This window comes from Syngnathoides biaculeatus, chromosome 1 (genome assembly GCF_019802595.1).
Source record: "Syngnathoides biaculeatus isolate LvHL_M chromosome 1, ASM1980259v1, whole genome shotgun sequence".
Classification (NCBI taxonomy): Eukaryota; Metazoa; Chordata; class Actinopteri; order Syngnathiformes; family Syngnathidae; genus Syngnathoides; species Syngnathoides biaculeatus.
In genome coordinates this window covers 15,869,038-15,894,535 of record NC_084640.1, presented here as the reverse complement: position 1 = coordinate 15,894,535, position 25,498 = coordinate 15,869,038, and the positions used below count along the sequence as shown (strand labels likewise).

The 25,498-nt window shown below is 47.8% G+C and overlaps 3 protein-coding genes and 1 long non-coding RNA gene across 11 annotated transcripts in view; 2 read left to right on the top strand and 2 right to left on the bottom strand.

The window, feature by feature from the left end:
- atp9b (ATPase phospholipid transporting 9B) overlaps window positions 1-906 on the bottom strand; it is a 33,369-nt gene extending 32,463 nt beyond the window's left edge. For both annotated transcript variants that reach the window (XR_009795468.1, XM_061823068.1), the window contains exon 1: window positions 710-906. Coding sequence is in view for 1 of the 2 variants with exons in the window: in XM_061823068.1 (XP_061679052.1) it covers window positions 710-792 (83 nt within the window). In the remaining variant the exon portion in view is untranslated. The remainder of the gene's footprint in view (window positions 1-709) is intronic.
- LOC133503077 (uncharacterized) lies at window positions 816-3,430 on the top strand. The gene is made up of 3 exons (XR_009795626.1): window positions 816-929; window positions 2,983-3,180; window positions 3,354-3,430. It is a non-coding gene; the product is annotated as an uncharacterized LOC133503077 (long non-coding RNA).
- sall3b (spalt-like transcription factor 3b) lies at window positions 2,141-20,787 on the bottom strand. 2 transcript variants are annotated; one of them, XM_061823043.1, is made up of 5 exons: window positions 20,700-20,782; window positions 20,148-20,194; window positions 8,848-9,442; window positions 2,977-5,846; window positions 2,141-2,552 (listed from the first exon to the last, which is right to left on the bottom strand). In XM_061823043.1, the coding sequence occupies exons 3-5, from the start codon at window positions 9,023-9,025 to the stop codon at window positions 2,178-2,180; spliced, it is 3,423 nt and encodes a 1,140-aa protein (XP_061679027.1). In that variant the 5' UTR covers window positions 9,026-9,442; window positions 20,148-20,194; window positions 20,700-20,782; the 3' UTR covers window positions 2,141-2,177. The 2 variants fall into 2 exon arrangements, with proteins under 2 accessions (XP_061679027.1, XP_061679038.1); XM_061823054.1 differs by lacking the exon at window positions 20,148-20,194 and having other exon boundaries at window positions 20,700-20,787.
- Window positions 20,768-25,398, top strand: LOC133502928 (forkhead box protein H1-like). 6 transcript variants are annotated; one of them, XM_061824014.1, is made up of 6 exons: window positions 20,992-21,130; window positions 21,408-21,473; window positions 23,014-23,151; window positions 23,234-23,529; window positions 23,595-23,690; window positions 24,312-25,398. In XM_061824014.1, the coding sequence occupies exons 4-6, from the start codon at window positions 23,401-23,403 to the stop codon at window positions 24,774-24,776; spliced, it is 690 nt and encodes a 229-aa protein (XP_061679998.1). In that variant the 5' UTR covers window positions 20,992-21,130; window positions 21,408-21,473; window positions 23,014-23,151; window positions 23,234-23,400; the 3' UTR covers window positions 24,777-25,398. The 6 variants fall into 6 exon arrangements, with proteins under 6 accessions (XP_061680003.1, XP_061680007.1, XP_061679999.1 ...); XM_061824019.1 differs by lacking the exon at window positions 20,992-21,130 and adding an exon at window positions 20,768-20,798 and having other exon boundaries at window positions 23,014-23,529; XM_061824023.1 differs by lacking the exon at window positions 23,014-23,151 and having other exon boundaries at window positions 20,892-21,030.
- The last annotated feature ends 100 nt before the right edge of the window (window positions 25,399-25,498 follow it).

Genomic DNA, 25,498 nt, shown 5'->3' with positions numbered 1-25,498 from the left:
CTTTCTTGAAATGATTTATATCGGGATCATTTTGACGATGTTTTTGTTTCATCTCCATTTTCTAAGTAGCGCGTGCTGTACACTTAACGGGGCTCAGCAACCTTTTTGAGGCTGAGGGCTATTTCGTGTGCACCAATCGTATGAAGGGCTACGTGACCTGCTTGCGGCAAATTTCAGACTCAGTATATTACACGTACAGAAAATGTTTTTTGTTTTAATTTATTGTAGTTAATGACATTACAAGTATTTTAAAATGGTTAATTCACGTAAGAGAGTCAGATTCAGAATAGTAACATTTTGTGGCCCATTGTATTTTTGGAACACACCTCGCGGGCTACCATACGCCCGCGGGCATCGCGTTGGCGACCCTTGGTCTAATTAACTAGCATGTGTGTCTCTTTAAATGTCGGAGGAAGCAAACGGGAAGATTAACGTCGACTTTAAGGCAGACAAATAATATATACACATGTTGGAGACCACAGCACAAATAGAGGACGGATTTTAATGACCTGAAATTGTCGGCCATCAAAAATTCATTAAAACGGGGGCGGAAGTGGACCACGGCGGCTAGGCTAGGCTAGGCTAACCTCCGGAGCTAACAGCTTCGCCGCGGGAAACCCAAGCCGGGGTGAAAGCGAGACTGGAAAAGTGAACATTTTAAGACGCCGTCACTCGAGCGCGGAAATGTGAGCCAGAAGAGGGCCAATACCTGGAGTGTCTGGCGGAGCGGTAGGCGTAAGGGCTCCTCCTCGAGCTCTTCCGCATCGGATCTAACGGGATGCCCTCCGCCATCTTGGCCGGGAAGTCCTCGCGGTGACGACACTCCAGCCGGCAATTTATGACCCATTCGCGAACTCGCGTGCATCTCGCCACGCGCGTCCTAATTCATTCTTTTTCCCTCAACTGGAGCTGGAAATGCGGTTTCTCTAGTGAGTAAAGCATTAAATATATGAGGGTTTGTTTTTAGGCAATACTATATAATTAATGGAGACACCGGGACTGTAGTTTAACGATATCCAAAAGTCTGAGGTCACTGAAAGCAGCACAGATTATAGCCGTAAAATGCTCATTTTTAGCCACGAAATATGAACGATTACAAAAAATATTCCATCCTAACCCTATTATTGGAAGGGTCGTCCACAAAAACTTTTTACAATTGTTTTTGAAATGTATAGTTAATACAGTTGTAAATTATGAAAAAAAAAGACTTAAAATATACTTGTAAAATATTTATTATATGTACACAAAACCAATTGATTAAATACGTTCATCGGTTTTGTCGTATTTGGATTCTTAAATTTTTCATTCAGATTGCCTTTTCCCCGATTCCAGTCGGACAGAAAACTGAAAAAAAAAAAAAAGATTTTATGGATACTCTGGATTTTAGATTCACTTGAAAATGTACCTTTTGCAAAAAAAAAACATATTTTCATATTTCATTTACATATTAGACGAGGGTCAAAGTAAACATTAAATGAAGAGAATTCTGTTTTTTTAAAACAACACCTTGCCTTTGGAATGATAGCAAAGTTAAGGGACAATGCAAAACGCCATAGACAAGCTAATGAAAAGGACTGGCGCTGTGTTTTGACCCTTTAAGGCAACAGAACACAAACGGTGGAGCAACATATTTAGACAGATAATACACTAACACAAAACGGATTTATTCTTTGCAAAGAACGACTAATATTACCATCTAGCCGGATGTATTACACTGCCCCTGGATGGCCGTGGTGCGCAATTTAGGAACAGCACAATGACCACTGAATTGAAGCAAAAAAAAATTGCTATATTTATCTATGCCATCTCTGTATGTTTAGTAAAACATTCGAATGTTATCTTTCATCTTAACAACCACATTTGGCTTATTTTGGGCAAAGGTGATATGAGTGTTTTCTGTCAGGAACGTGGTCATAGAAGAAATGAAACTTGTATCTGAAGGCACCGATGCTCTGTTGTCGGGTACGTCGAAGGTTTCAAATGACTCATTTATTTTGTGCACATTTTTGTTTGACGTGACATGTTGTAATTATATGATAGCCGATCCAAATGAGATGAAATGATCAGGTTTGGCATATTTTGGCTTATAAAGGCGGCAATAAGCAAGGATTCACAGTCCAGAATATAACAAGAAACCAGCTGTTTTACAAATACTTTAATGTCCACAAGCGATTGCATCAGTTGATTCCGATTTCTTTACTGTCATCAATCAGCATAGAAAAATGTCTGTTGCTGGCCAGTTCCACAGCGTTCTTGGAGAGGCTCGCGACGGGCCCGGCAGCGCCGTTGGCTCTGTCCGTGCCGGAGGGGAAGGGCCGCAGCGGCGTCGCGCCTCGGTTCTGGATCACCGAGATCTCGTTGTTCTTCGCGGCCAGGCTGCCGGCGACGGCGCCGGCGTAGCGGCTCCAGAGGCCGGCGTCCACGCGCACGGCCCGGGCGGCCAGGTCGAACTTGACGGCGTCGGAGCCCAGCAGGGCCACGGGGTTGTCCACCGAGAGACGCCGCCCCCTCCTGGCCGGAGCGTTGCTCCACATGTGCGTTCCCATGTGAACCTGCCAATGGACGGCAAAAGCGGAAGCCGTCAAAACGACGGCGAAGGCCCGGACCCCTGCGTCATTTGAAATAGCCCACAAAACCTTGTAAATGTGAAATATCATCATAGTTGACACTGTTTAAAGTGTTATTGTTCATTTCCTTTAAAAAAAAAAAACAACTGACATTGTGTGTCCCATAGACAAAAGATTGACGCTGTTGATGTATCGATTTAAAGGTTAAATCTGTCTACAGGAAATCGAAGCATTTGGGGGCATTACCGGACGTGAACTGAACCGTGGACTTCAAACCAAGATACATATCCGGCTGTTGTTTTTTGGCATATTGCTGTCGCACCTGTAGCGACGTTTCACCGTTACAACCGACGTTGGTCCTATGCGACCCGCGAGGAAAACCAGTTTGACAACGGCGGGTTGGGTTTACCTTCAGGTTGCCCTTAGTGGTGAAGGCTCGGCCGCAGACGGAGCAGACGAAGGGCTTCTCGCCGGTGTGCGTGCGCTCGTGGATCTGAAGGGCGCTGGCCGAGGAAAAGTTCTTCCCGCAGGCGCTGCAGTTGTGGTGCTTGGCAGCCCGGCGAGGAGGCGCCGGCGCCAGCAGGGCGGCTATTCCGGGGCCGGTGACTGACGGGTAGGTGGCCGACAAATTGATGGCAAACGTCGGCGGGTATGGTTCGGTGTAACCGTTCACTTCGGTCTGTATTGATCTCGTTGACCCGCTGATCACTAGGTGGGGGATCCTTTGTGTTCCGTTCAGTTCTAAGGGGGCAAAGGCAGGAGATTCAATTGGTTCTTTCTTCACAGATGCTGCAAAAAGTTCCCGGAAGTCAGTATTCTGTGCAGGCGATAGAGGTGGCGTCGCAGGGGCGCTAGTGGTGCCGAGGTTTTCCATCCCTTTCTCAGTTAAAGAGCATTCAATCTGGATCTGGTCATCATTGCTGTTCTTATCCCCAAAGGAGTTGCTGAAGCTCGTCGTGGAGTCAGTCAGATGGTACTCCGGAGAAGATTTTGGAGAACTGACCACGTTTTCTACATGCTGTCCTTCCTCTGTGACGTCACCCTCCATGGAGACATCATCGGCGAGGTCGTTGCTGCCGGGACTATCCAAGTTCTTCTCATTCTCTCCAGCCGGCTCTAGAAATCCATCGAGCAGAGCCGGGTCCGGAATCTGCTCGACAGTGTGGATGCGAATGTGCTGCTGGAGGCCCACGGCGTTGGTGAACCTCTTCTGGCAAATGGGACACGAGTGTTGCAGCTGTACCGGAGGATTCTCCCTGTGAACGCCCACGTGGGCCTTCAGGTTGCCTTTGGTGGTGAAGGCCCGGGTGCAAACCTTGCACTTATAGGGTCTCTCGCCCGTGTGGATACGATAGTGCATTTTCAGGGCACTCGGGCAGCTGAGGACTCGCTTGCACAAGACGCACTGGTTGGCGTCCGTCATCTTTTTGTCGATGTTCTCCACGAGCTGCTGCAGTTTTGAGGTTTCCGAAGTTTGCATCGGGTCCAGGGGGCTGCCAGGAGAGAAATCATCCGGGTTTACCGGGAGCGGCGATGAGGAGCTGGATGCGGGAGATCCCGATGGTACAGGGTCCGGCGTGGTAGCCTGGGTGACTGGAGTACCTCTCGGGATGTTAGGGCAGGTTTGCGGCAGGTGTACCTCCTCTGTCTTTATGTTACTGGATCTCTCTTGCTCTTGTTTGGACTGCTGAGTGTCTGAAACCGGAGATAGTCGAGCCTCGCTGTCTCTCGGTGACACAGACTCGCCAGAAGCCGGCTGGTGCAGGGATTGAAGAGATGGTACTCCACCTGAGGACTCACTGGAGCAACCGACGGTGGTCCGAGTGGAGGAAAGTGGAAGACCCACAGACGCTGGCATGGTCACTAAGACGGGGTTGGTGTCCAGCCAGGAAGAGGCGGCTTTTTCTGGTGGCACAGTCATTCCGTAGGGAATCCCGGAGCTGGTTGGCACATTGTCCAGATACTCTGGCACAGGGTAGGGGTTCATCTGGACTTGAGGATACTTGTCCTTGTGTCTCTGGAAGTGCACCTTTAAGTTGCCCTTAGTGGAGAAACGGTTGCCGCAGATGTTGCATTTGAAGGGGCGCTCTCCAGTGTGGGAGCGCAGGTGGATCTGCAAGGCGCTGTCGCTGCCAAACACTTTGGCACAGAAGCGGCATTTATGCTTGAAGAAGGACTCCTCGGGGCCAGGCTTTGTTTCAATCAACGATGCACCGGGAGGCTTCCCCTTCCGGTGCTTCATCATGGCCGCCAGCGGGTCGAGCGGATTGGCCGCGGCGGCGATGCTGGCTAAAGGGTTGGGGAAGATGACACTGCTGGGGGGGCTGTGAGGTGGGAAGGGGAGGCCACCCGGCCCTAGCGAGAGAGGACTCGGGGAGCTCAGGCTACGAGCGCTGCCGCTTGGATGCGAGCCAGCGTAACGAGACATTAATGCGGAGACGTTGCGACAACCGGAGAGGGACGGAGTTGAGCTTTCTGAGGAAGAGGCCGAAGTGCACACCGCGTCTCTGAAGACCGCCTGCCTGCATTCAGTTTGTGAGGGAAGTCTTTGAGACTTTTCAGGCGCGGACAGCGAACCACCAGCTTGGCTGTTGACGTTATGGGACGGGTTTCCTGGCGGCGGCAGGAGGGTAGGTGGGTAAGGTTTCGCCACGAGGGGAGAGGCACTGGAGGTGGGGTTTAAAGCCTCCTCGCTCGGCTGCCTGTTCATGGTGGCCACCTGGCTGCAGATCTGCTCGATCAGGTGGAGCTGGTGGACTTGTTGCTCCTGCAGAGCCAGCAAATGCTCCAGGATGACCGGGATGGCAGCTGAGGCCGACCGCCCGCCTGGGGCACCGGCCGCCCCTTGTGAGAACTGGGCGACGGCCACCCTGGTGCTGTGGAGGATCTCCAGGGTCACGTTGGTGCTCGGCAGAGCCTGCGGGGTCTCGGCTGAATCTGGCGGTGGTGGGCAAGAGGTGGATTTGCCCCGAGGCTGAAGTTCTACCTCCATAGCCTCATCGAGGCTGTCATTGTCGGTCACCGCCGACTCTCCCGTCAACGAGCCCCCGGACCCCACGCTGGGAACCGGCGACGGTCCCGTCGGGGACTCTGCAGCCCCGCCTTCGCCGTCTCTCACGATCAACACCGAGCGATCCCTGGCGCAGGACTTCCCGTGCTCGGTCAGCTCGGGCCGAGTGAAGAATTCGGCGCAGCATCGGTGGCAAACGTGCGTGTCGTCGCCGCCGGGGGAACTTCCTGTCCCGCTGGGGTGGTCTCTCTCCACGTCTTCCACGGAGTCTGGCAGACAGATGAATGTCACGGGATAAGTACTTGGTCACGCCATGTTGTGTGGAAAACCACAACAATTGACCCCTTTTAGACATTTATACATTTGCGCTGAATAATTTCTCTTCTAAGGGTTCTCAAACTTTTGGATCCAAGAAGAAAACGTTCCCAAATTTTGCCACACGAATTTACTAGTTGCCTATTTCCGACACAGAAAATGTTAAAAGAACCCATTCAGATATTTGAGGAAAAATATTGTGATGTTGGGAGTCCCCCCCGTCAACAAAAAATAATTTTGTCACAATGAAAATTCACAATTCGATTAGAATCAAATTGCGTTATTATGATATCAAAGTTTAACAAGTGAATTAAAAAAATACAATTATGTTGTTGTAACGTTCTGCTTTTTATAGCAGAGATGACGCCTTTAGTTAAAAATACAAAATTGCCTTTTGTGCTTGAATAAAGTTTATGCTGTATTGTATTTTACTTGAAGGCAGGGTGGAGTCGCTGGTTTCTAACATTTCCTCAGATGTTTTTTGAAACGATCACACGGAATCATTTCTTGGCAATTATTTTGCGGACCGCCAACTCGCCTATCTTGGCCCGGCAGGGGTCCGCGCCCCCCAGTCTGAGGACCCGTGTACCGGGCGACGCCACCCGTCTCGCTTTACACAACATTTTTGCCAAATCTTTCACACAAACGCACACGCTTGTCCTCAGATGTTAAGAAAAAAAAAAAAAAAAAATGAATGGGGTTCAACGAAATGATCTGATTCGGATTTTGGTAACGAGCCCCCGTTGACGTCTCGATTTCGCCGTTTTGCAAACGAGCCGACTTCCTGGACCGAATGGGAAGAAGGTCGGCGCTTCGGTCATAACCGCCGAGTCCTCGCCGTGAGGACGTTTTTTTTTTTTTTTTTGGACTTCTTCGGTCGGCCGTCCGGGAAGAAGCCAAAAAGAAAACTGCAGACGGAAGGTCGGAGACGTCTGGACGTCACTCGCGCTTCGCCGCGCCAGCTTGTGTCCGTGAAATGAAGAAGAACCGATCCAAATTGTGGGATTTTTTTTTTTTTTTTTACAATGGCTCCAATTCTTAATTGCATGAAGAAGGACTCGCGTGCGCGACCGACACGCGTTGTGCGTTTCCTGCCCGGTTGCCTCCATTTTCCTCAGCGCAGGCCGGGAAGACGGCGAGATTCCAACCCGCAACCTCTCGACCGCCAAGTGCAACGATGGCGCCGCAAATCGTGCAAAACGCTTTCGCGCGTGTTACTGTTTTCCTCCCCCAAGCTCGGGTTCCCACCTTGGAGCTGTTAACTGCGAGTCATGTGCATGATCCACTTCGCCACTGTGCTGCCCTCATCTTGAATTTTTACTTGGGAAAACAGCCCAAAAAAATCTGCTCATAAGTTTGCGTTTATGTGAATTTTAATGCGCGACGACAACAGCGTGCGAATGACATTGGAACTTGGCCCTCTCGATCGCGAGGCAGAAGCGCTGAACACAAAGTCACCGCGTTGCTGCCTTTCTTAAAGCAAAAAAAAAAAAATAATAAAATCGCTCGACGCACGTGGCGGCTTTGACCTTTGACCTCACACACGAGCGTGTTACGAGCTTTCATTCACAAAACGTCTCATTTTGTCATCGTTGGAGACTTGCACTCAATTATGTTCTCGGACTTGTCTGGTTTTGCGACGGACTGACAAGACCTCTTTGAAAGACCTTTGAAATATTTCCCCCCCCCCCCCCCCAAAAATGTAGATTAAATTGGATGATTCAACTTAACCCGGAAGCAGAAAATAGAAACTCATTTTACACGAGTGACAAAAACCGGAGACTCTCCCTTGGTGCCGAGTTGCAACCCCGCGGGCGCGAGAGTGCGAGGCGGGCACGCCGTCCGCCGCCTCGCCGCGTTCCCGCGGCTCCGACGCGCGTTTCTGCTTTCGATCGCGGCCCGTCGACCCGCCGGCGATACGAGTCGATAAATCTCGCCGCGGATAAAAAAAAAAAAAAAAAAAAAAGATGGAGGGCTTGCCACAATCCGAGTGTGCAATTAGCGGCGAGTGAAGGGAATCCGTGGCAAAGTCGGAGCCTGTCAGAGGTAAACAATCGGCGGCTCACCGAGTGGGTGGTCTCGGGCAACTCGGGCGAGCGCGCGCGCACACACCACCAAAAAAAAAAAAAAAAAAAAAATTGAAATAAAAAAAGCCACGTCTTTATGCTCACGTCGTACGATTTACTTCCAGCGAAAACAAAGGCCAGGTGGGGTTTTTTTTTTTTTTTAATAAGACTGCAATTCATTCGTAAGAACAGCAGCAGATTTACAGCCTGGTTTTTTTTAGGGTGGGGGGGGGGCACAGGCAGCTCGCCGCTTGACCTTTGAACCTCTGGCGCATTATGATGGGCACATGCGTGGGGGGGGGGGCTGACCGGGCTTAAGACCCTCGAAATCAAGCACAGACGAGCGAATCTTCACGGCCGTTATGAGCAATTTAAATGACGTGACACCGAAAACGTGAATTTTTATTGATTTTTTTTTTTATTCAATCCTGGCAGCGCGAAAAGGTTCGAGTGACATCTGCTCGCCACGCAGATTAAAAAAAAAAAGTTCTACGCAATTAGAAAATGAAGCAGGAGGACCCGGTGTGTGGATATTATTATTATTATTATTATAAGGACAATAATGTTCATAATTCTTTTGAGATAGAGAAATTGTTTGCAAAAAAAAAACTTCAGATTTATGCCCCTTTTCTTGTTGAAAATGAATATAAATAACTTTTGGTGCAGCAAGAACGATAAAAGTTCCAACGTTAAACTTGTAGCACGTTGAAAATGATACACGGTGCGTATAATGCATAAGAAATATGTATTTGTTTTAAAATCCGTGGTTTTTTTTTTTTCTTCCTTTTTAAACCGCAAGCTGTTTTTAATGTTTTGTTTTGTTTTGTTTAAAATGGCAGCAACTTGGTCGGCAGGCACGCGTGCAGGCGGGCGGGCGGGGTGGACGTACCGTCACGGCGGAGGAGGCGGAGGCCGGTCCGGGGCTCGTCGTGGCCGGCGCGGAGGTGCCGCGGCTTGGCTTGCTTGCGCCGGGACATGTCGCCGGCGCCGCTGCTGGCTGGCCGAGAGGAGGCTAAACTGTGGATTGCCCCCCCCCCTCCGGCTTCCCCCCGGCGGCGACTGCGCATGTCAGGGGGAGGATCTGGGGGGGGGGTTTCTCGCACGTATGGAAATGAGGGATGACGTTCACCGAGTTCCTTTCCTTTCGCGGGTGTGGGGGGGGGGGCGATCAGCTGCTTTTACACACAACTCTCAGCAGGTCCAAGCCCGGCGGCCCGGGGGTCCCCACATTCCCGCTTTTGCGCACCTTCCCGGCGGGGGGGGGACGCTGACGTTGCACGGCCGCAGGTGCGGCGGATCGAGGCCCTCCCTGGGCCCGGTTCCTCCTCCTCCTCCTCCTCGTGGAGCTCCGCGCGGTGATAGGCTGGAGGTCCGCCGGACCTCCCACCCGGTGGCCGGCGTACAAGACCGGCCGGGAATGCTGAGAGACAAACTGGGTCTCATTTTTCTCTTTAGATTTCTTCCAGTGGCAATAAGGATGAACCCTGCAAAAACAAACAAACAAACAAACAAACAAAAAAATCCCGCTTCAGTGTCAAAACACGATGCAACGTGTGCGTCAAACATTTGATGACGTGGACGCTGAGAGACGAGCTTTCACGCCAATACTGTCGTGCATTCAAAATGTTGAGACAAGCTTTCAGTTGAACGCACGACAAATATTTACTACATTGCACTCTTGCGGTGAATGCTGAGAGTTCCAGTTGTGCGTTAAACGTCCTTTTTTTATGGAGCGAATGCTGAGAGACGAGCATGTACGCCTATCCAGGAGTGTGTTGAAAATATTTGATTGTTTTGAAATGAATATTGAGAGACGATGATTCAAATACGTTACGATTTGGTGAATGCTGAATGACGAGCACGATCGCGCATTAAAAATGTATCCGATACTTGAGATCTGGCCAATGCTGAACATGTCGTGATCGTTTAAATGCTGAAACGCGTTCACACTCAGGATGTTTCTTCCTGTGCTGTTTGTTCCGCAGATGCTGAGAGACGTGCTCTCAACTCTACATTAAAGTGTTTTTTTGTTTAAGCAGAGATATGAAAACGTTTCTTCTCGTGCCGATTATGCGAATGTCTTCGAACTGCACCCGCGACTTCCACGGAATATTTTTAAAAATGTGAATTTTACACGTGAATGCCGAGATTTGCTTTGAAGAATTTTGGCATGAGGCGGCGAACGTTGACGCGCGTTCAAGCGCGACAAACGTGGATGCTGAGAGACAGACGCTCCCATGAGTGGCATGAAAAAAAAAAATGACATTTTGGAATTTTTTTTTTTTTGGGGGGGGGGGGTTCACGCGATTTAACGGAATTAGCAAAGATTAGCGAAATGGACGTTTTCGCAGATTGGATGCTGAGTGAAGAGCGCTCCTTGACGCTAACAAAGCGCTAATCCTCCCTTTCATGCTGGGTTGTGCCCGAACTTGTAATCGTGCGCTGGGAAAAAGATGCACTTTGGGAGTGTGCGTGTGTGTCGAGGACGCGATCAGCTGTTGATAATTGCAAGTGCTTGACACGGGCGACCCGCTACCGATCGCTACGGGGAGATCAACTCCTCTCTGGCGGGCGTTTGCTTATGACGACGATTATGACGCCACTTACGGGGACACCCTCCATTCGTCCCCCGTGATCTCCCGACGCGACTCGACCAACTGGAAGCCGCGTTTGAATTTCGTCACGATCCGTTGCGAACGTAGACTAAAAAAATTGGAGTTTGAGCGCCGTGAGTTCATGCGTCAATTCAGCGGGACCACCAAGGGGGCCATCTGACACGTAGACAGAAAATGTCGATTTGTTCATGAAAGGTCACAAGACGACCGTCATAACTAAGCTGCAATAACACTTCGCGGAGGATCCATCTGCCGGTTTTCCGGTTCGGGTCGCTCGGCTTACGTTTCCACGGCAAAAGGATCTTGCGTGCGTGTGAAAATGAGAAAAATAAATCACAAGAGGGATCAATCGGCCCGGCCGGCCCGATAACGCAATCGATACGGCCCATTTTATAGTTTAATTAATACACGACAGCCGCAACGGCCCGAGAGGTTCTCACGTGACCCCCGCGGCCTCTCGGATTGCGCAGCGCCGCGCGCAGCTCGGAAAACCGTCGGGACCTTTTTGACGTGGGTGGGGCGGAATCCCTGAGAAGGAAACAAACACAAAGTGTCCTCTGCAGACAAAAAGGACGCCGAGTACTTTTTATGTCAAGCTGGACTTGAGGCCTTCATCCGTCACTTCCTGTGAGCCTGCCTGGACCACCGCCGCTTGTCACGCCACATAAGAAGAAAGGAAACTTTTCCCACGCTTACGGGTCGCGTCTTTGAGTTTACGCCGCGATCATCAGGAACCTTCTTTCTTTGGAAGAACCGCTTGTTCCCTTACTTGTCGACAATCCTGCTTACCGATTAGAAAGAAAAAGAGCTTTGGAAGACTGGCGAGACGGCTCGAGGCGACCGGCTCCCGGCCCCGATCGGGTTCAGATCACGCCGAGCTAGACGGAGGGGAAAATCGTGCCGATGAAAGGTCGCGGCCCCGGAGAGGCCGCCGTGACGCTCGCCTCGTTGGGGTGTCTCTCTTACCGGACCCGAGACTCTCTGGCGCTTTCCACTTTCCACTTCCAAAATTTCCGTCCACTCAGGAAGAACGCAAGAACTACTTGAAGTTTTCTGGCGTTCCGTCCGAAGTTGAAGATCCGAAAGCAACGAGACGCTCGATAAGGAAGCCGACTCATCTTCGATAATCAGGATTGGTAATGAAGTACAATAATAATCATTTGGGGTTCAGGTTGGATTTTTCGGGGTTAGCTTAGGGCCAAGTAAAAGTCGGAGACGCTGACCGCTGCCTAACTTTTCCCCTCTGGTGACCCTGCCGTGAAGTACATTTGATTTATTTTTTTATTTTTTTTTTTTTTTTGCGAAAATATGAATGCGTTTCGGTCTCTTTCCGTCCCTTCATTTGACAATCGGACCGCGGCCAAAAAAAAAAGTCCAGGACAGGAGGCGCGAGTTCCGGATAAGTGCACAGTCGCGGCGCGCGTTGTTTATTTGATGGCGCGAGAACGTCGACGGGGGAAAGTCAGATTATGATCATCGAGCGCACGTTCCGACGGGCAAATTACACAAAGTCCAGCGGTGACAAATTGCGCGGTCGCGCTTTGTGTTTGTGTTATGTCTGAGCGAGACGACACGCGTCACGACCCGGCACAAATACATTTTTCCGCCGGAAAACCGTCTCGGGCCGGCTGCAACTCGTCACCATCCTGGCTAAAGTCTTCACCAGTGGCCGAACAAAATCACGCGAATCAGGGGTGTGAAATTCACATCGTAATTTTGCTATTCCTTCAAGGACGGTTTTGATGTTATAGTATTATTTGACAACAAATTGATGGAGAGTTTTGAAATCCCGAGCCAGTGAAAAACGTTTCTTTGATTTTTGTTTTGCAAAGGGGAATTGGTAACAAAACAGGCTTGCAATATGTCCACATTATCAACCGATCAGACCATTTGGATTTTGAATCTTTTTTGTGGGCCACATAAAAAGATGCGGCTGGCCAGATCTGGCCCCCCGGGCCTTGAGCTGGACACCCGCGCAACGGCCGACCGTTCGACGACGACGGGCGTATTGAAGCCGGACAGGTGGATTCGACGCCGACATCCGTTTCTGCTGTGACTTTGGCCAACTGGCATTTTTTCTCTTGGGCCTCAAACGGACCGAAACAGCCCCTCGTGCCGGATCCGAGCGGCGTTCTCGCAGGCTGAAATGTCGACCGTTAGAATGATTGTTTTATCACGCCTTTGTTTCTCTCATCTTTGCGAGCGGCCGCGTGACCCAGACTGTGACCCGGCGACACCTCGGTCAGCCAAACCGGTTTCTCCCCCTCACGGGTTGAGTTTAAACCTGACATCGAGCTTTTAGCCGGTCACGTGACACGGCTGTGGTTTTTCACGGTCCGCCCCGCCATTTCCTCTCCACCTTATCGTCACTTTGAAAAGCGACTTCAGGGTCCTACGACGATAGCCGAGGTCGCCCATGACTGTCCATTTCGGGAAAGGTTAGCTCGCTAACTCCGGCCACGCCCCCCCCCCCCCCAACGGACATCTGTGAGGTTTTTCGGGAACAAAGCGCCGTTTGTGAGCCCGCGTCAGCGGCGGACGCCGGACTTGAAAAAACTTTGTGTTGCGGTCCCGGCCACTCCAGCGACATCCTGGTGGAAATTTGCAATACGGGCCCCGATTGTGTGCGGCGGCCACGTGGGACGCATGCAAATCGGACCCCCCTCGCCCTCCCCTTTGGCGTGCACGGCCGGCTGACTGATGTACAATAAATCAACAAAAGGCGGCTTTAGCGGCCGATCCGGCGAGCTGTCACTGGATCCTTTTTTTTTTTTTTTTACTGTATTTAATTGGAAGTGTTTTTCCCTGGTAACGGGACACCTTTCAAAATCCAAAGAGGACGTTGATAAGAATTTCTGCTGCTTCCTGTTCTCTGTTTTTTTTTTTTAACGACGACGGGGGAAGACTAAAGTTACAGGCGCGCGCCATTTAGCGGGGGGAGCGCCGGCGTAATTGGAGGCTGCAGGGGACGGATAAGGACCGGCTGGGAAAGCGGGAAGTTGGCAAGCGGCCCCGGGTCAGCGGCCGCCTCCGCGGCCCGAACCCGCTGCACCAGGTGTCCGCTTAATTCAAATGATACTATTATTCATAGACAGAGGAAGAGCATTGAAGAGCCCCCCCCCCCCCCCTTTTTACTCTCACTGCTCCCGCCAATGATTTGCAAGTGAATGCTGATATAATCCTGGAAATATAAGTCTCCATTAAGGCCATCCCGTTTAGCAAACAAGGCGGCCATTGTGCGCCATGTTGTGTTTATAAATCGCAGTCTCCGAAGAGCTGGTGGGGGGGGGGGGGGGGGGCAAATAAAGAGCAACATTGAGGGGGCCGCCACAGAGTTGTGTCACATGACAGTCAAGAAGTCTTTAACTTTTTTGCCGCGTCGGCCACACTCATTTGTGATGAAAAATTGTATTGTCATTTGGCTTACATATGTATTGTTTAAATTTTAATGATTGTCTTATAGATTCATTAGTTATAAAATTAGATTTCCCATTTCATTTAAGTGTTTATTTTAGTTTGAATTATTTTCATTTTTTGTTTCATCAGTGACTTGTAATACTTTATTCAGTCTCTATGTACATGTATATTTATACTTAATATTATATATATATATAGCAAATATATACATATATTAAAGATATATATTATATATTATTTATTATTCTGGCTTTATTATTATATATATATATATATATTATGTATAAATATATTATTTATTATTCTGGCTTTATATATATATATTATGTCTTTATTCAATCAGTTTTATAGTTTATATTGCCTGCATTTTTTATTCGTGATATTTTATTTTTATGTTGTTTTATATTAATTTTATGACTGGTAAATTATCCAATAATAATAAATCCTTACATTACTGCTAATTAGTTATTTCTATTTAACTGGATTGATGGATTTTGATTTACTTGTTTGTATTTTTATATATTTAGCTTTATCTGGGGGAAAAAAGGGTGACAAAAATTATGGGAAAAAGAAAGAAACCAGGTTATTTTTAAAATTAATATAAGAGTCTGTCAGGGAGGGAAAAAAAAAATAAAATCACGATCAAATGGGGGTGATCCAAAGGCGACGTGTCAAAAATGGCTCCACCAAAGCTAAAGAAGACGTCGAAGATGAAAGGAATAAAGTTGTGGAATATTTTCGGGGCGTCGCGGAGGCGACCCAGCTGAAGTTCCCATGAGCCCGGGATGCATTCAAGCGCCCATGTATGAAACGCAAGCTTTGTCCTGCCACACTGGCTAATTATTTGACAGATTGGAGCCCCGTTGTGTGAGGATACTGCGAAGGGAGGGAGGTGGAAGAGGGGGGGGGGCCCACAAACCCCCCCCCCCTCCCACCAAATAAAGAGGGAGGCCACTTGCAAAAAAAAAAAAAAAAAATTCCTCTATAGCCTCCTTTTTTCTATTATTTGTGAGATTACATTTTTTCCACCCGATTTTCAAATGACAAAATGAGGGAGATGTTTTCTTTTTATTGGGGGGGGGGGGGGGGCGACCCATGTGCTGATTAGGAGGAGGGATGACAGTGCAGCAGGACAACAGTCAGTGGCGCCCTAAAAAGACTTTCTCAAGCAGAAATATTTAATCTTCTCAGGGGGAGGGGGCACAGAAGACAAAAAGAAGCTAATCATCCACAAGACCTCCCCACAACCCCCACACGACTCCCTCTCATTCCATAGTGAAGAAAAACAAAACAAAAAGGCAAAAAGATGACGTAAGATTGACAGAATACGTCTGCACGCCGATGGAGGACGAGCCGCGGCCTCATCATGGGACGACCAATCACGGCGTTTCAAGTTTGAGATGCCAATTAAATGGCCGAACATCCATCCATTTTCGCAGCCGCTTATCCTCACAAGGGTCGCGGGGAGTGCCGGAGCCAATCGCAGCTGTCGACGGGCAGGAGGCGGGGCGGACCCTGAACTGGTCGCCGGCCAATCGCAGGGCACGTGGAGACAAAGAGCCGCACTCGCAGTCACACCTTGGGGCAATTTAGAGTGTCCAATTCATGTTGCATTTTTTTGGGGGGGGGGATGTGGGAGGAAACCCGAGTGCCCGCCCAGGCGCAGGGGGAGAACATGCAAAGTCCACACAGGTGAAGCCGGGGTCGAACCCGGGTCCCCGGAACTGCGAGGCCAATGCTGATCCAGCTGTTCCACTATGCCGCCGTGACCGAATATCATTTTAAATAAAAGAAAATATCAATTGCACCAGAAAAGAAAATACTGGATCATATGAAACGAGTTTTCTTTGCCAATGACAAAATCTGCCTAGCAACAAGTGACAAAAGCGAAAATCGCATCGATGACTTCATTCGCAGCAGTTTGGATACCCCCCCCACCCCCGTCCCACCGCCCCCCCGCGCTGACGCCGACTCCGACAGAAGCCCTTCCTTCCGTTCCCGTCATCAGAAACCCTCGACGTGACGTGGGGGGATCAGCGTGTGCTCGAATCCACTGACTGAACCCAAAATGGACGACGCGGCGACGTAGCCACGGGCCGAGATGACCTCCCGGCCTGGTCCGGGTCGGGGGCGGGGGCGGGGGGGGGGGGGTTTGCTATCTGGGTTCGTAAGGCGGGCAGCGCATTGAAACGAGAGCAATTCTTTCATGCGGGCCCCCCGCCCCCGCCAAGTGGCATATGGCCGGCCATTGTCCTCGGCCCGCTGAGCCAGAAGTGATGCAATTTGTTGGCGTGTCCTGTCATTTTCGCAAAACCGCCCCGTCCCGTTCGGGCCTCCGGGAAACAACGGCGCAAAAAACACGGAAGGGCGGCCAAAAAAACCGCTCGGCGGCCCGCTGCCAAAATGCGCCTCGGGGAGGGGAAAGGGTTAGCGATTAGCGGCGGCTACGAGCGACCCACCACTTTTGCTTATGACTTGTTTGGCACAGCGACTCGGGTCTTAATCGACAAGCGCCACTTTGGGCCCCTCCAAATTCGACACTGCTACACAAAGCTAGCTAATACATCCATTTTCCTTATTCCGCTAACGGTGCTTTGGTGGTTCTCTGCTGTGTGGGGCACATTAGCCTTCTGCCCCAAGCGCGACTTCTACCTTGCGACAACCTGGAAGCGCGCGCCGTTGTTTTGTTTTTAGCTTGGCTTCAGATCAGGCTAATTCCGCGCCACCAACTTTTCCTCACCAAATGAGGTCGAAACTGATATATAAATATACAGTATGTATATTTTTAGCATGAATCAGGCTTACAAAACTGAGTTTAAAAAAAAAAAAGGCTACTCGCCAAGTACTTTTGACTTGCATATGGCTGACTCACGTATGCCAGCGTTTCAACTTTTGCAGCGCTTGGCACGATTGCCCGGCTTTGAGGTAACATCAAGGGACGTCGAGAAAACAGGGCAGTGCCCCAACCCGATCCGACAGGGGGCGCCGTGGTACAGAAAGTTCGTTAATGTAAAAAGTTTCGGCTTCGGGTCACCGCTAAATTGTGCCCCGTCGATTCTGCCTAGCGACCAGTGGCCACGGACGGATTTGTAACTCTCGGTTGCGGATTAGACACGAAGGCGGCGTCGATTGCACGTTTGCGTCCAAATCCTCGGTAAGATCAGATCACTCCCGCCGGGCTCGCCGCCATCTTGAATTAACCCCGCAGCGGGGGGGCCGCGCAGGCGACGCCCGCCTTCAAAGAGAATCGCCCGCCGTTTTTTTTTTTTTGCTCGGCTTCAAATCAAATCAGGTCAAATCCGTCCCGGCGGAAGACGGGTCGGCGGCGGGGGTTCGCTTAAGCTGCCGTCAAGTGTCCGATTGATCTCCCGTTAGGGCAAAGCGCGGCCTTCGGGACCCCTGGGCCCCGTCGCCGTTTTAATATTTCACATTCATCGTCCGAGACAAGACTAAACCTCCAAAAAAATGAAAAACCTGTTCACCTGGGTTTTTTTTTTTTTTTTTCATTTTTCATTTTTAAGAAAGACAGTTTTTAAGCATTCAAGCAGACGACTGGTTTCTCCCTGCAGGTCACTGACGCGTTCGTTTAAGACAAAAAGGTTGCAGTCAAATTATTCAGTTAAAAAGCCAAAACATAATTTGCGGACACGCTTAAAACGAACAACTTCTCGCGAGACAACATCCGGCCGTCATTTGAAGAAACAAATCGATCAACTTGCATACGGGGCAGGTGGGGCAGTGCCCTACCAGGTCAACCAGATGGTTCGAAAAATAAATTGGATTTTATATATATATATTTATGGTTTTTTATTTTACTTTTTCTTTCTATCGACTGTCCTTTGTATAAAACCTAACTCGATCAAGTTTGCATTAGCGGAAAATGCGTGGCATCGGCCTCGCAACTTGGTCAGGTGGCTCATTTCACGTACTGCAATTATTTGGTCGTTTTTATTATTTATTGTTATTTTTTGGCGTGGCCACTCCTCCCTGTCCTTTCCTCTCAGCGTGAGGCAGCCCGGCGACGAATTCTTCCTCGCAACCAACGCTGGCGAAAACGACCGAGGACAAAGAAGCCGCGACTTCACCTCGCGGCTAGCTTAGCTTCGCCCGCCCATTTTTTCATTTTGGGGTGACAGCGTTCTCGTGTGGCGGCCATCTTGGCTCTGGCTCTCAGGCGGGCCTAAATCATCCGTCAGACACCAAAAGCGGCCACGGCGGAGGGGTTTTTTTTTCCCCTCCTCCGCCATCTTTTGATTTCAACCGGGCAGCCATTTGCATTTCCTTCAAGGCTGCAACCAGGCCTCGCCGCTTTGTCGGCGTATTAAACGCTCCCCCTTTCATCTTTGGCGTTTATTAGATTTATCAACGGACGAACAAGTTCAGAAATGACGAGAACTAACCGAGTCGGGGGGGGGGGGCTGACCGTGACGCCATCATAAATGTATTCCTTTGCGTTTCAAGTCGCCTCTTTTGATTTGCGCTTTGTTGCGCGAGCTCCTGACGGCCTTTCTTTTATGCGGCCGTCTCATTTGCATAAATGCCACCTTTGATGTAGGTGAATAGACTTGCAGCGTCTTTGATATCAAGCACACGCTGTGCGCATTTATGGGAAAAAAAAAAGCATTCCATATTTGAGGGAAATTGAATTCAAATGTACATTTAGTATTTGCGGTGAGGGAAATATGAATTCAAACGTTGCTCCGTCGTCGCTAGGCAGAAATCGGACAGACACGCAACGTCGCCTTGGACTCAACTTGAGTTTTGACCTTCATTACGTCACAAATGAAAATAAAACCTATTTCTCCATTGAAATCTATGGAAATGCTATTAATCCGTTCCAGTATGACAACATATTTAAGTAACATTGAAAAACTATTAGACAGCTAAATGTGAGTTTAGGCTTCAATGGCCGCTGACATTGTGCTGCTCTCTGTGGGAAAAACTAAGCTGAAGAAATGTCAGACGTTTTTACGCAGATGGTGCCGTACTTCGTTATTTCCCACCGCAGTAAGTCGATAAGCCACAAAGCGACCCAGTGAGGCGTTTAAAAAAAAAATAATAATAAATAAAATAAAAGACGCACAGTTGAGGAGTGTCTGCGCTTCACCCTAAAGCAGCTTTTAGTCCGCGTTAATAGATCCGACGAGGTAATGGACCTTTGTCGCGGCTTGCGCCTCCGAAACGTGTAAATGGAACCATAAATATGGCTTTTTAAGCTCGGCTTTTACAAACCAGCCCAGACAATCTCCGCTAATCGATAGCAAACGGGCCGTGACGGAAAACGGATGATAAAATGACAAGCAAAGTTAAAAAGAGGCTTGGATTGGGCGCAAATTGCGCGCACGTGCTCGGGAATTTTTTCACAGGTACAAAATCAATGCTAAGTGAATCAGAATCACCAGAACAATACAGAAAGCAACCATTTTGTTACATAGGGTTGGCCGATCAATCGATTGAAAAAACATCAATTGTAATCAGAAATTGTATTTTTGTGAGCAAGGAAAAAAAAAAAAAAAAGTTTTACTTCTTAACAGTATCGCCCCGCGCAACTCAAAGCTAAGTTGGGATCAAACCTCCGAATGACACGGGGCAACATTTAAAAGTTTGTCTTCAATTTTGTCACAGTACTAGTTGTGCAAAAACTCACCAAAAAAAAATCTTTTAGTGGTGCCTAAATGTACTAGCAAGACTGCTAGCTTAAAGCTAACGCACGAGGCGACAAGCTCACTCACGAAACTAGCATCCGTGCTGCAGTGATGATAAACTTTTAAAGAGATTGGACCGAAACCTTTTAACAGCTGACATTTAAAAACGACGTTTAATTGCCAACAACATTAGCATCGGCCCTGACCCAAAAAATAAAACAAACGGGCGATTAAAGGAGAGTAAAAAGGCGCCGGAGGCAGTCGTCGTCCTTGTCTTTCGCACTCTTCCTAGCAGGCCCATTCGATCAATTAAGTGCAATGGAAACGCTGATCGGGCTGATTAGCGGCACCGTTGATACGACCGTCCGAGTCCGATAACGCACCGGCCGCCGTTAGACGCCCAAAGAAAATGTTGAAATTAGCGTCGGTGGTTTCACTAAAAGAGGCCGCTCGCACTAACCGGGAGCGACGAACGGAAAAATGAACAATCGTGAGGGAATGTCGGGACTTACACAAGAGAATACTGCCCCCTGTTGACACTTCACTTCACCTTCGATCGCTTGTTCATTCCGGGGATGTCGCAGCACATATGTAAAAAAAAAAAAAAAAAATGTAAATGATTTTTTTTAAACCTTGCAATGCTCCGATTTACGAACGACTGTTCCCACGTGACCATTTTTGAGATCAAAAATCATTTTGACCTGCAACAAATGCCAAGTGATCGATTGGAATCAAATTAACCCCTCGTTTATGGCACGTTGAATCGGCAAGGGGAGAAAGTACTAAGGGGGCAGTTGGTGGGGTCCCAGGGGATGGATAAAGACTACCCTCCCACTCGGGAGAAAAATGAGAAATTAATGTCTGTATATTACAAGGGAAATGTGTTGAACGAGCCTGACCTCTGTTGGCCAAAAGATGTCACATCAACCAGCGCATTTTTTTTTTTTTTACACGAGGTGATAACGCCTGTCAATATTGCTCTTATTTGCCTAGTTTGTGCTAAAACAACATTTATTGTACATCCATGAATAGCAGAACAAAATGTTTTCAAGAGAAGTAAATACCTGACAACGACTTCAACATATCCGCCATGATTGTTTACGCCATCTTGTTACAAGTCGCAGGATGATGACGTCTCCCCGTGGCACCGCGCATGCGTAAATGTTAGTGGTCAGTTTCTTAACGAATCGCGCATTTATCAGCCATTAAAACATTTATTTTCGATTAAAATTCAGCGTCTATTTTAAAAATATATATTACAGGTGTCGGCGTATCATGCTAGGGCTCTCAAGTAAATTTTTAGGACTGGAAAATACATTTATGAAGCCAACTAAAAGATCGTCATCGGTCGAGGTCAAACTCAGCGTTTCAAAAAAAAAATGAAAAAATTAATAGGTATGTTATCAAAATGTTCAATTTGGTTTGATGCGTGATTGTGAAATATCTTGAAATGAGTTTTCCAACGACCCCGAGATCAGTGTTAAGAACTAACAACGTGAGTAAACTTTCAAGTTCGGAGAAAAGTTTTTTGTTGTTGTTGTTTTTTTTTTTTTTAAATGCACATACCGTTCTTTATTCTTTACATATTCCAATGAAACGTTCAGATAATGCTCAATGGCCCATCACCAGCCCATTCCAATGCTATTTTCCACGATGCATCGCTGAAAAGCGATAATTAACACTTAATTAGCAAAGGCAATCGATGGAAATGAAGATTGCTCCCGGCATGGAATTCCATACATCTATCGATATCATCTTTTTGATCTGTGCAGGTCGTCCTGAGGTGACAAAAGTGCTGGAAAGCCGCATTTGCTTAAGCAGCAGCTCAGAGGTCAGAGGTCAGTGGCAAAGTAATTGCCGCAAACCAAGCGGCCAAATGAATTTGCACTCATTCATAACGTAAAATATTAAAAGAATTGAAATCACGTCCCAGGAAGCAAAGACAAAATCTGTAGAAAAGTACAAATTACGAGTGAGCAATGCATTTTGAATTGAAAAAAAATATATTTGATCATAATTATTTGATCCCATTGTTCCACTTTTTCCCCCCTGAACCACTTAAACAAATTTTCCTGTATACGGCATTACTTTTTAATATCAAAGAATCTTATTTAAAAAAAAAAAAAAAAACAAAGCTAAAAAAAGGACTTATTGTATTATTTCATTTTTAATAACATGAAAATAAAGGATCATTTTCCAAGTTTGGTTATTGAATGCATTATTTATGCATTTTCCTAAACTATCAAAACAACAAATTATTACAATAGCAATTTGCATGGATGATATAAAATAGAAAAAATAAATCAATGCATAGCTAAATATGTTACTGAGTAGAATGAAATATGGAATTTAAATAAGTACGTAACATTTTATATTTTATGGAAAAATTAATTTACAAAATTACTTTCCGTGTTTACGTCAATATTTGAGATATGTTTTTTAGAATAATGCATTCCTCTAACATTAGTGCTGTCCGACAAAAAAACATGTTTTTGGTTTTTTTCTGTATATGTTATCATAATTAAAAAAAGTTTGGTCATTGAACGCATTATTTATCCGTTTTCCTAAATTATTGAGACAGATTATTTCAATAGCAATTTGCATGTATGATATAAAATGAAAAAAAAAAATCAATGCATAGCTAAATATGTTACTGAGCAGAATGAAATATGGAATTGAAATAAGTACATAACATTTTACATATTATGCAACAATTTAATGAAAAAATGACTTTCCGTGTTTACATCAATATTTGGGATGTTTTTTAGAATAATGCATTCCTCTGACATTAGTGCTATCCAACAAAAACATTTTTGTTTTGTATAGGTTATAATAATTAAAAAAACACCCCCCCCCCCGTTAACAGAACTATGATAACACTTTAGAAGCAGACTGTGTCATTTTTCTTTAATGGTTAAGATATTGTTATTTGATTGGAAGCACATAAAAGAAAAAAAAAAAACCTTTTTGTGCGCACAAGATGTGATTTTCCGGCAATTCCCGAAATATGCGAGCGAGAGCCGACGAGCCGTTTTTGGTGTCGTTGCGTGCGGGGGGGGGGGAGGCGCGGCAAAAGATGAACGGCCCACTCAAAAGGATGAAAGCGTCTGTGGGAGGGGGGGGGGGTTAGTAGCAAAACAAAAAAATGTGATAAGATGCTCGTCCGTAAAGTGAGAAAACAACATTTGCCGTGTCAGATTTTCCCCTTTTTTTAAATGTTGTTCTTATGTATTTTCCTCAGTATTTGTGTGTGTATTTGATATACTTCAAAACTTCAGCAATTGCAGTAACTCCCAAGTACAAAGTACCAACGTTCCATCCGCACGAGCTCATGAGATGTTACAATACTTGACGATTAATGTTGCCCCCGATTTCCAGGGCGTCACCCGGATGGAACAATTTCTGACGCAGACGCGGGAAAGTCACGTCTCGGCCGGCCCAGAATTCATATTTCCAATTTAGGATGAGGTTGGCTGGCTATCAAATGGTCTGCGTGACTTGTTTCCCATTTTGAAGGTGAAGCTGATGGCTTGTACGCCGACGCGAGCACAATGCAAACGTAACGACGTTAAAAGTTTGGTTTTTTTTTGACTTGCAGAAGACGAGCCGACGAGCCCCACCTGCGCCGACGACCCGTATGTGTTGCAAAACCCCCGCCCCGACCGCACCCCGTGACGATCCGGGGCCCCCGCCCGCCCGCCCTCCACCCCCATTGTCCCCGCGGGCCTTTTTAAAGCGCCGCCTGTTCTCAAACCCGAGTCCGTCATGCAGAACGTCCAAGCCGGAATCCCTCCCGGCGTCTGCTGGGAAGTCTACCGCAGGACCCCGACCTACCTGGCCCGGGTGGCCGTCGTCCTCCAGGACGCCCCGGACAAAATGCTCACCTTCATGCAGGTAAGAACAAACGAGGGAATCCCACGAGGGAAAACCATTTCTCACGCCGGCGCCGTGTCTCCTAGTTGATGGAGCGGCTGGACCCGCTGGTCACCGAGGACCGCAGGTCCGTCGAGAACAACATCCGGGTCTGCTTGTCCACCCACGACTGCTTCATCAAGGTAAGGAGGAGAGCCACCCTATGGTCAAGTTTGATTTAAAATAAACAAAAATTTAAATTAGTTTGGGGGAGGGAGGGGAATTTTGATGAAAAGTTTTCTAATAGTATCGATATTTTTTTACATAATTGACTTTGCTCCTCATCAGGACAGCCGAGTCCTTTTTTTTTTTTTTTTAACTTTCATTTTACAATCAAATCAAGAAATAAAAACGGCCAGTAGCGCCATCTGCTGACAAATCAGGGAATTATTTTTGGTAACCTTTGATCTATGATCCTAACTGAAACATTAATTCACCCCCCCCCCAAAAAAAAAACCCCACCTCTTTCATATACTTTTGCCAGTAACAGAAATGCGAATAATTCCGCATGATCTGTCTTGAAATCACAATTTCTTTTGTTCTCCAACAGGCAAACGCTTGTTATCGTTTAGTCGGCCAAAGTGTTTGTTTAAAAACATATTCCGAAAATGTGCATTTAATATAAACACACGGGAAACTTTAACAAAACAGTGAAGTATTCATGAAATGTATTCCATGTAAAAGTTTAATAATGCTGGGATAGGCAACTCAGATAACGGATGAGCTCACCAAAATCAACCAAATTCCGTCTCGGGCCTCGGCAGGTTCGGTCCGGTCCCGGCGCCCTGGGCGGCAGGAGGAACTTCTGGAAGCTGGACCTGAGCCACGTCACGCCCAAAATGGTGCGCCGCCACTTCCACGACATCCTGGACTTCTTCCCCGAGCTGCGTGACCGGAGCCAGGGCGGCGGGGAGAAGGCGGCGCCCGCCGTCCACGTCCGCTGCAAGGTCAAGTTCAGCGGGCCCTTCTCCATCGAGTCCCTGCTGAAAAGGGACAGCCCGGCCCCCGGCGGGACCGCCGAGCGGCGGGGCCGCAAGCGGAACCTCCCGTGGCGGTCGGAGGACGGCGGCCCCCCGAGCGCCCCCCCCGCCGCCCTGCCGTGGCCGGCGGGGGGCGCGGTCGGCGAGCGCTTTTGCGCCGCCGCCCCCCCTTTCCCCACCTACGCCGGCGATCCGTTCCGACAAGCCTTCGTCCCGTACCGGACTCATGTGTCCCACTTTTGTTTGTAAACAAAACAAACAAACAACAACAAAAACTATAATTGCACTTTTTTTTTTTTTTGCTTATTTTTGACACAAGGACCCCCCCCCCCCCGGAGGCTGATGGATGCAGCATGTGACTTGAGGTTTTTTTTTTTTTTTTTTAAGTCATAATTTTTTTTTCATTTTCAGTATTCAGCTATTAAATTCAAACGACGTGCTTTCTTGTCATTTTCTGTCTTTACATTTGGTTGCACACAATAAAATTTTGACGGTTCAACAAATGATTGCATATTATTTCTGCCACGCTTCAGATGTGCTTAAAGATGAAATACAGATTTAATTATTAGGATCAATCCATTAAATTCTAGTCACTGGCCGGCCTCCGAAAGTCACATTTCTTAACGCCTGCTGAAGTTGAAAAAAAAAACCAAATAAAAATCACCCTATTTTGACAAACTATTTGTCGTCAAATGTCAGATATAATAAACATGCTAAGCCCCCCCCCCCCCCGCCCAAATTGAAAGCAATTCACCTTCGTCTTAGTTCTCCTCAAGCAGAGGGCGCACAAGTCCTAAAATGGAGGTCAAGGGGCCATTTTAGGATGACCCCTGACCTCACAGGGCCGCTCCTCCCCCGCATCGACGGCGGCACCGGACGGAGGACCCGGGACGTGCCAGTGACTACGTCGCCCGGCCGGCCCGGTGGGCGGATGAAGCGGCCGAGGAAAGTTCTGGAGGGACGTTACAAAA

What these genes read in the sequence shown, in the direction of transcription:
- sall3b (XM_061823054.1), bottom strand. Translation starts at nt 9,025, where the DNA reads ATGCGCAGTCGCCGCCGGGGGGAAGCCGGAGGGGGGGGGGCAATCCAC. An exon ending in CCGCCTCCTCCGCCGTGACG is followed by an intron (nt 5,847 to 8,847) that starts GTACGTCCACCC and finishes TCTGTCTGCCAG; the next exon opens with ACTCCGTGGAAGACGTGGAG. An exon ending in CCACTAAGGGCAACCTGAAG is followed by an intron (nt 2,553 to 2,976) that starts GTAAACCCAACC and finishes GTCCATTGGCAG; the next exon opens with GTTCACATGGGAACGCACAT.
- LOC133502928 (XM_061824019.1), top strand. Translation starts at nt 23,401, where the DNA reads ATGCAGAACGTCCAAGCCGGAATCCCTCCCGGCGTCTGCTGGGAAGTC. An exon ending in AAATGCTCACCTTCATGCAG is followed by an intron (nt 23,530 to 23,594) that starts GTAAGAACAAAC and finishes CGTGTCTCCTAG; the next exon opens with TTGATGGAGCGGCTGGACCC. An exon ending in CCCACGACTGCTTCATCAAG is followed by an intron (nt 23,691 to 24,311) that starts GTAAGGAGGAGA and finishes GGGCCTCGGCAG; the next exon opens with GTTCGGTCCGGTCCCGGCGC.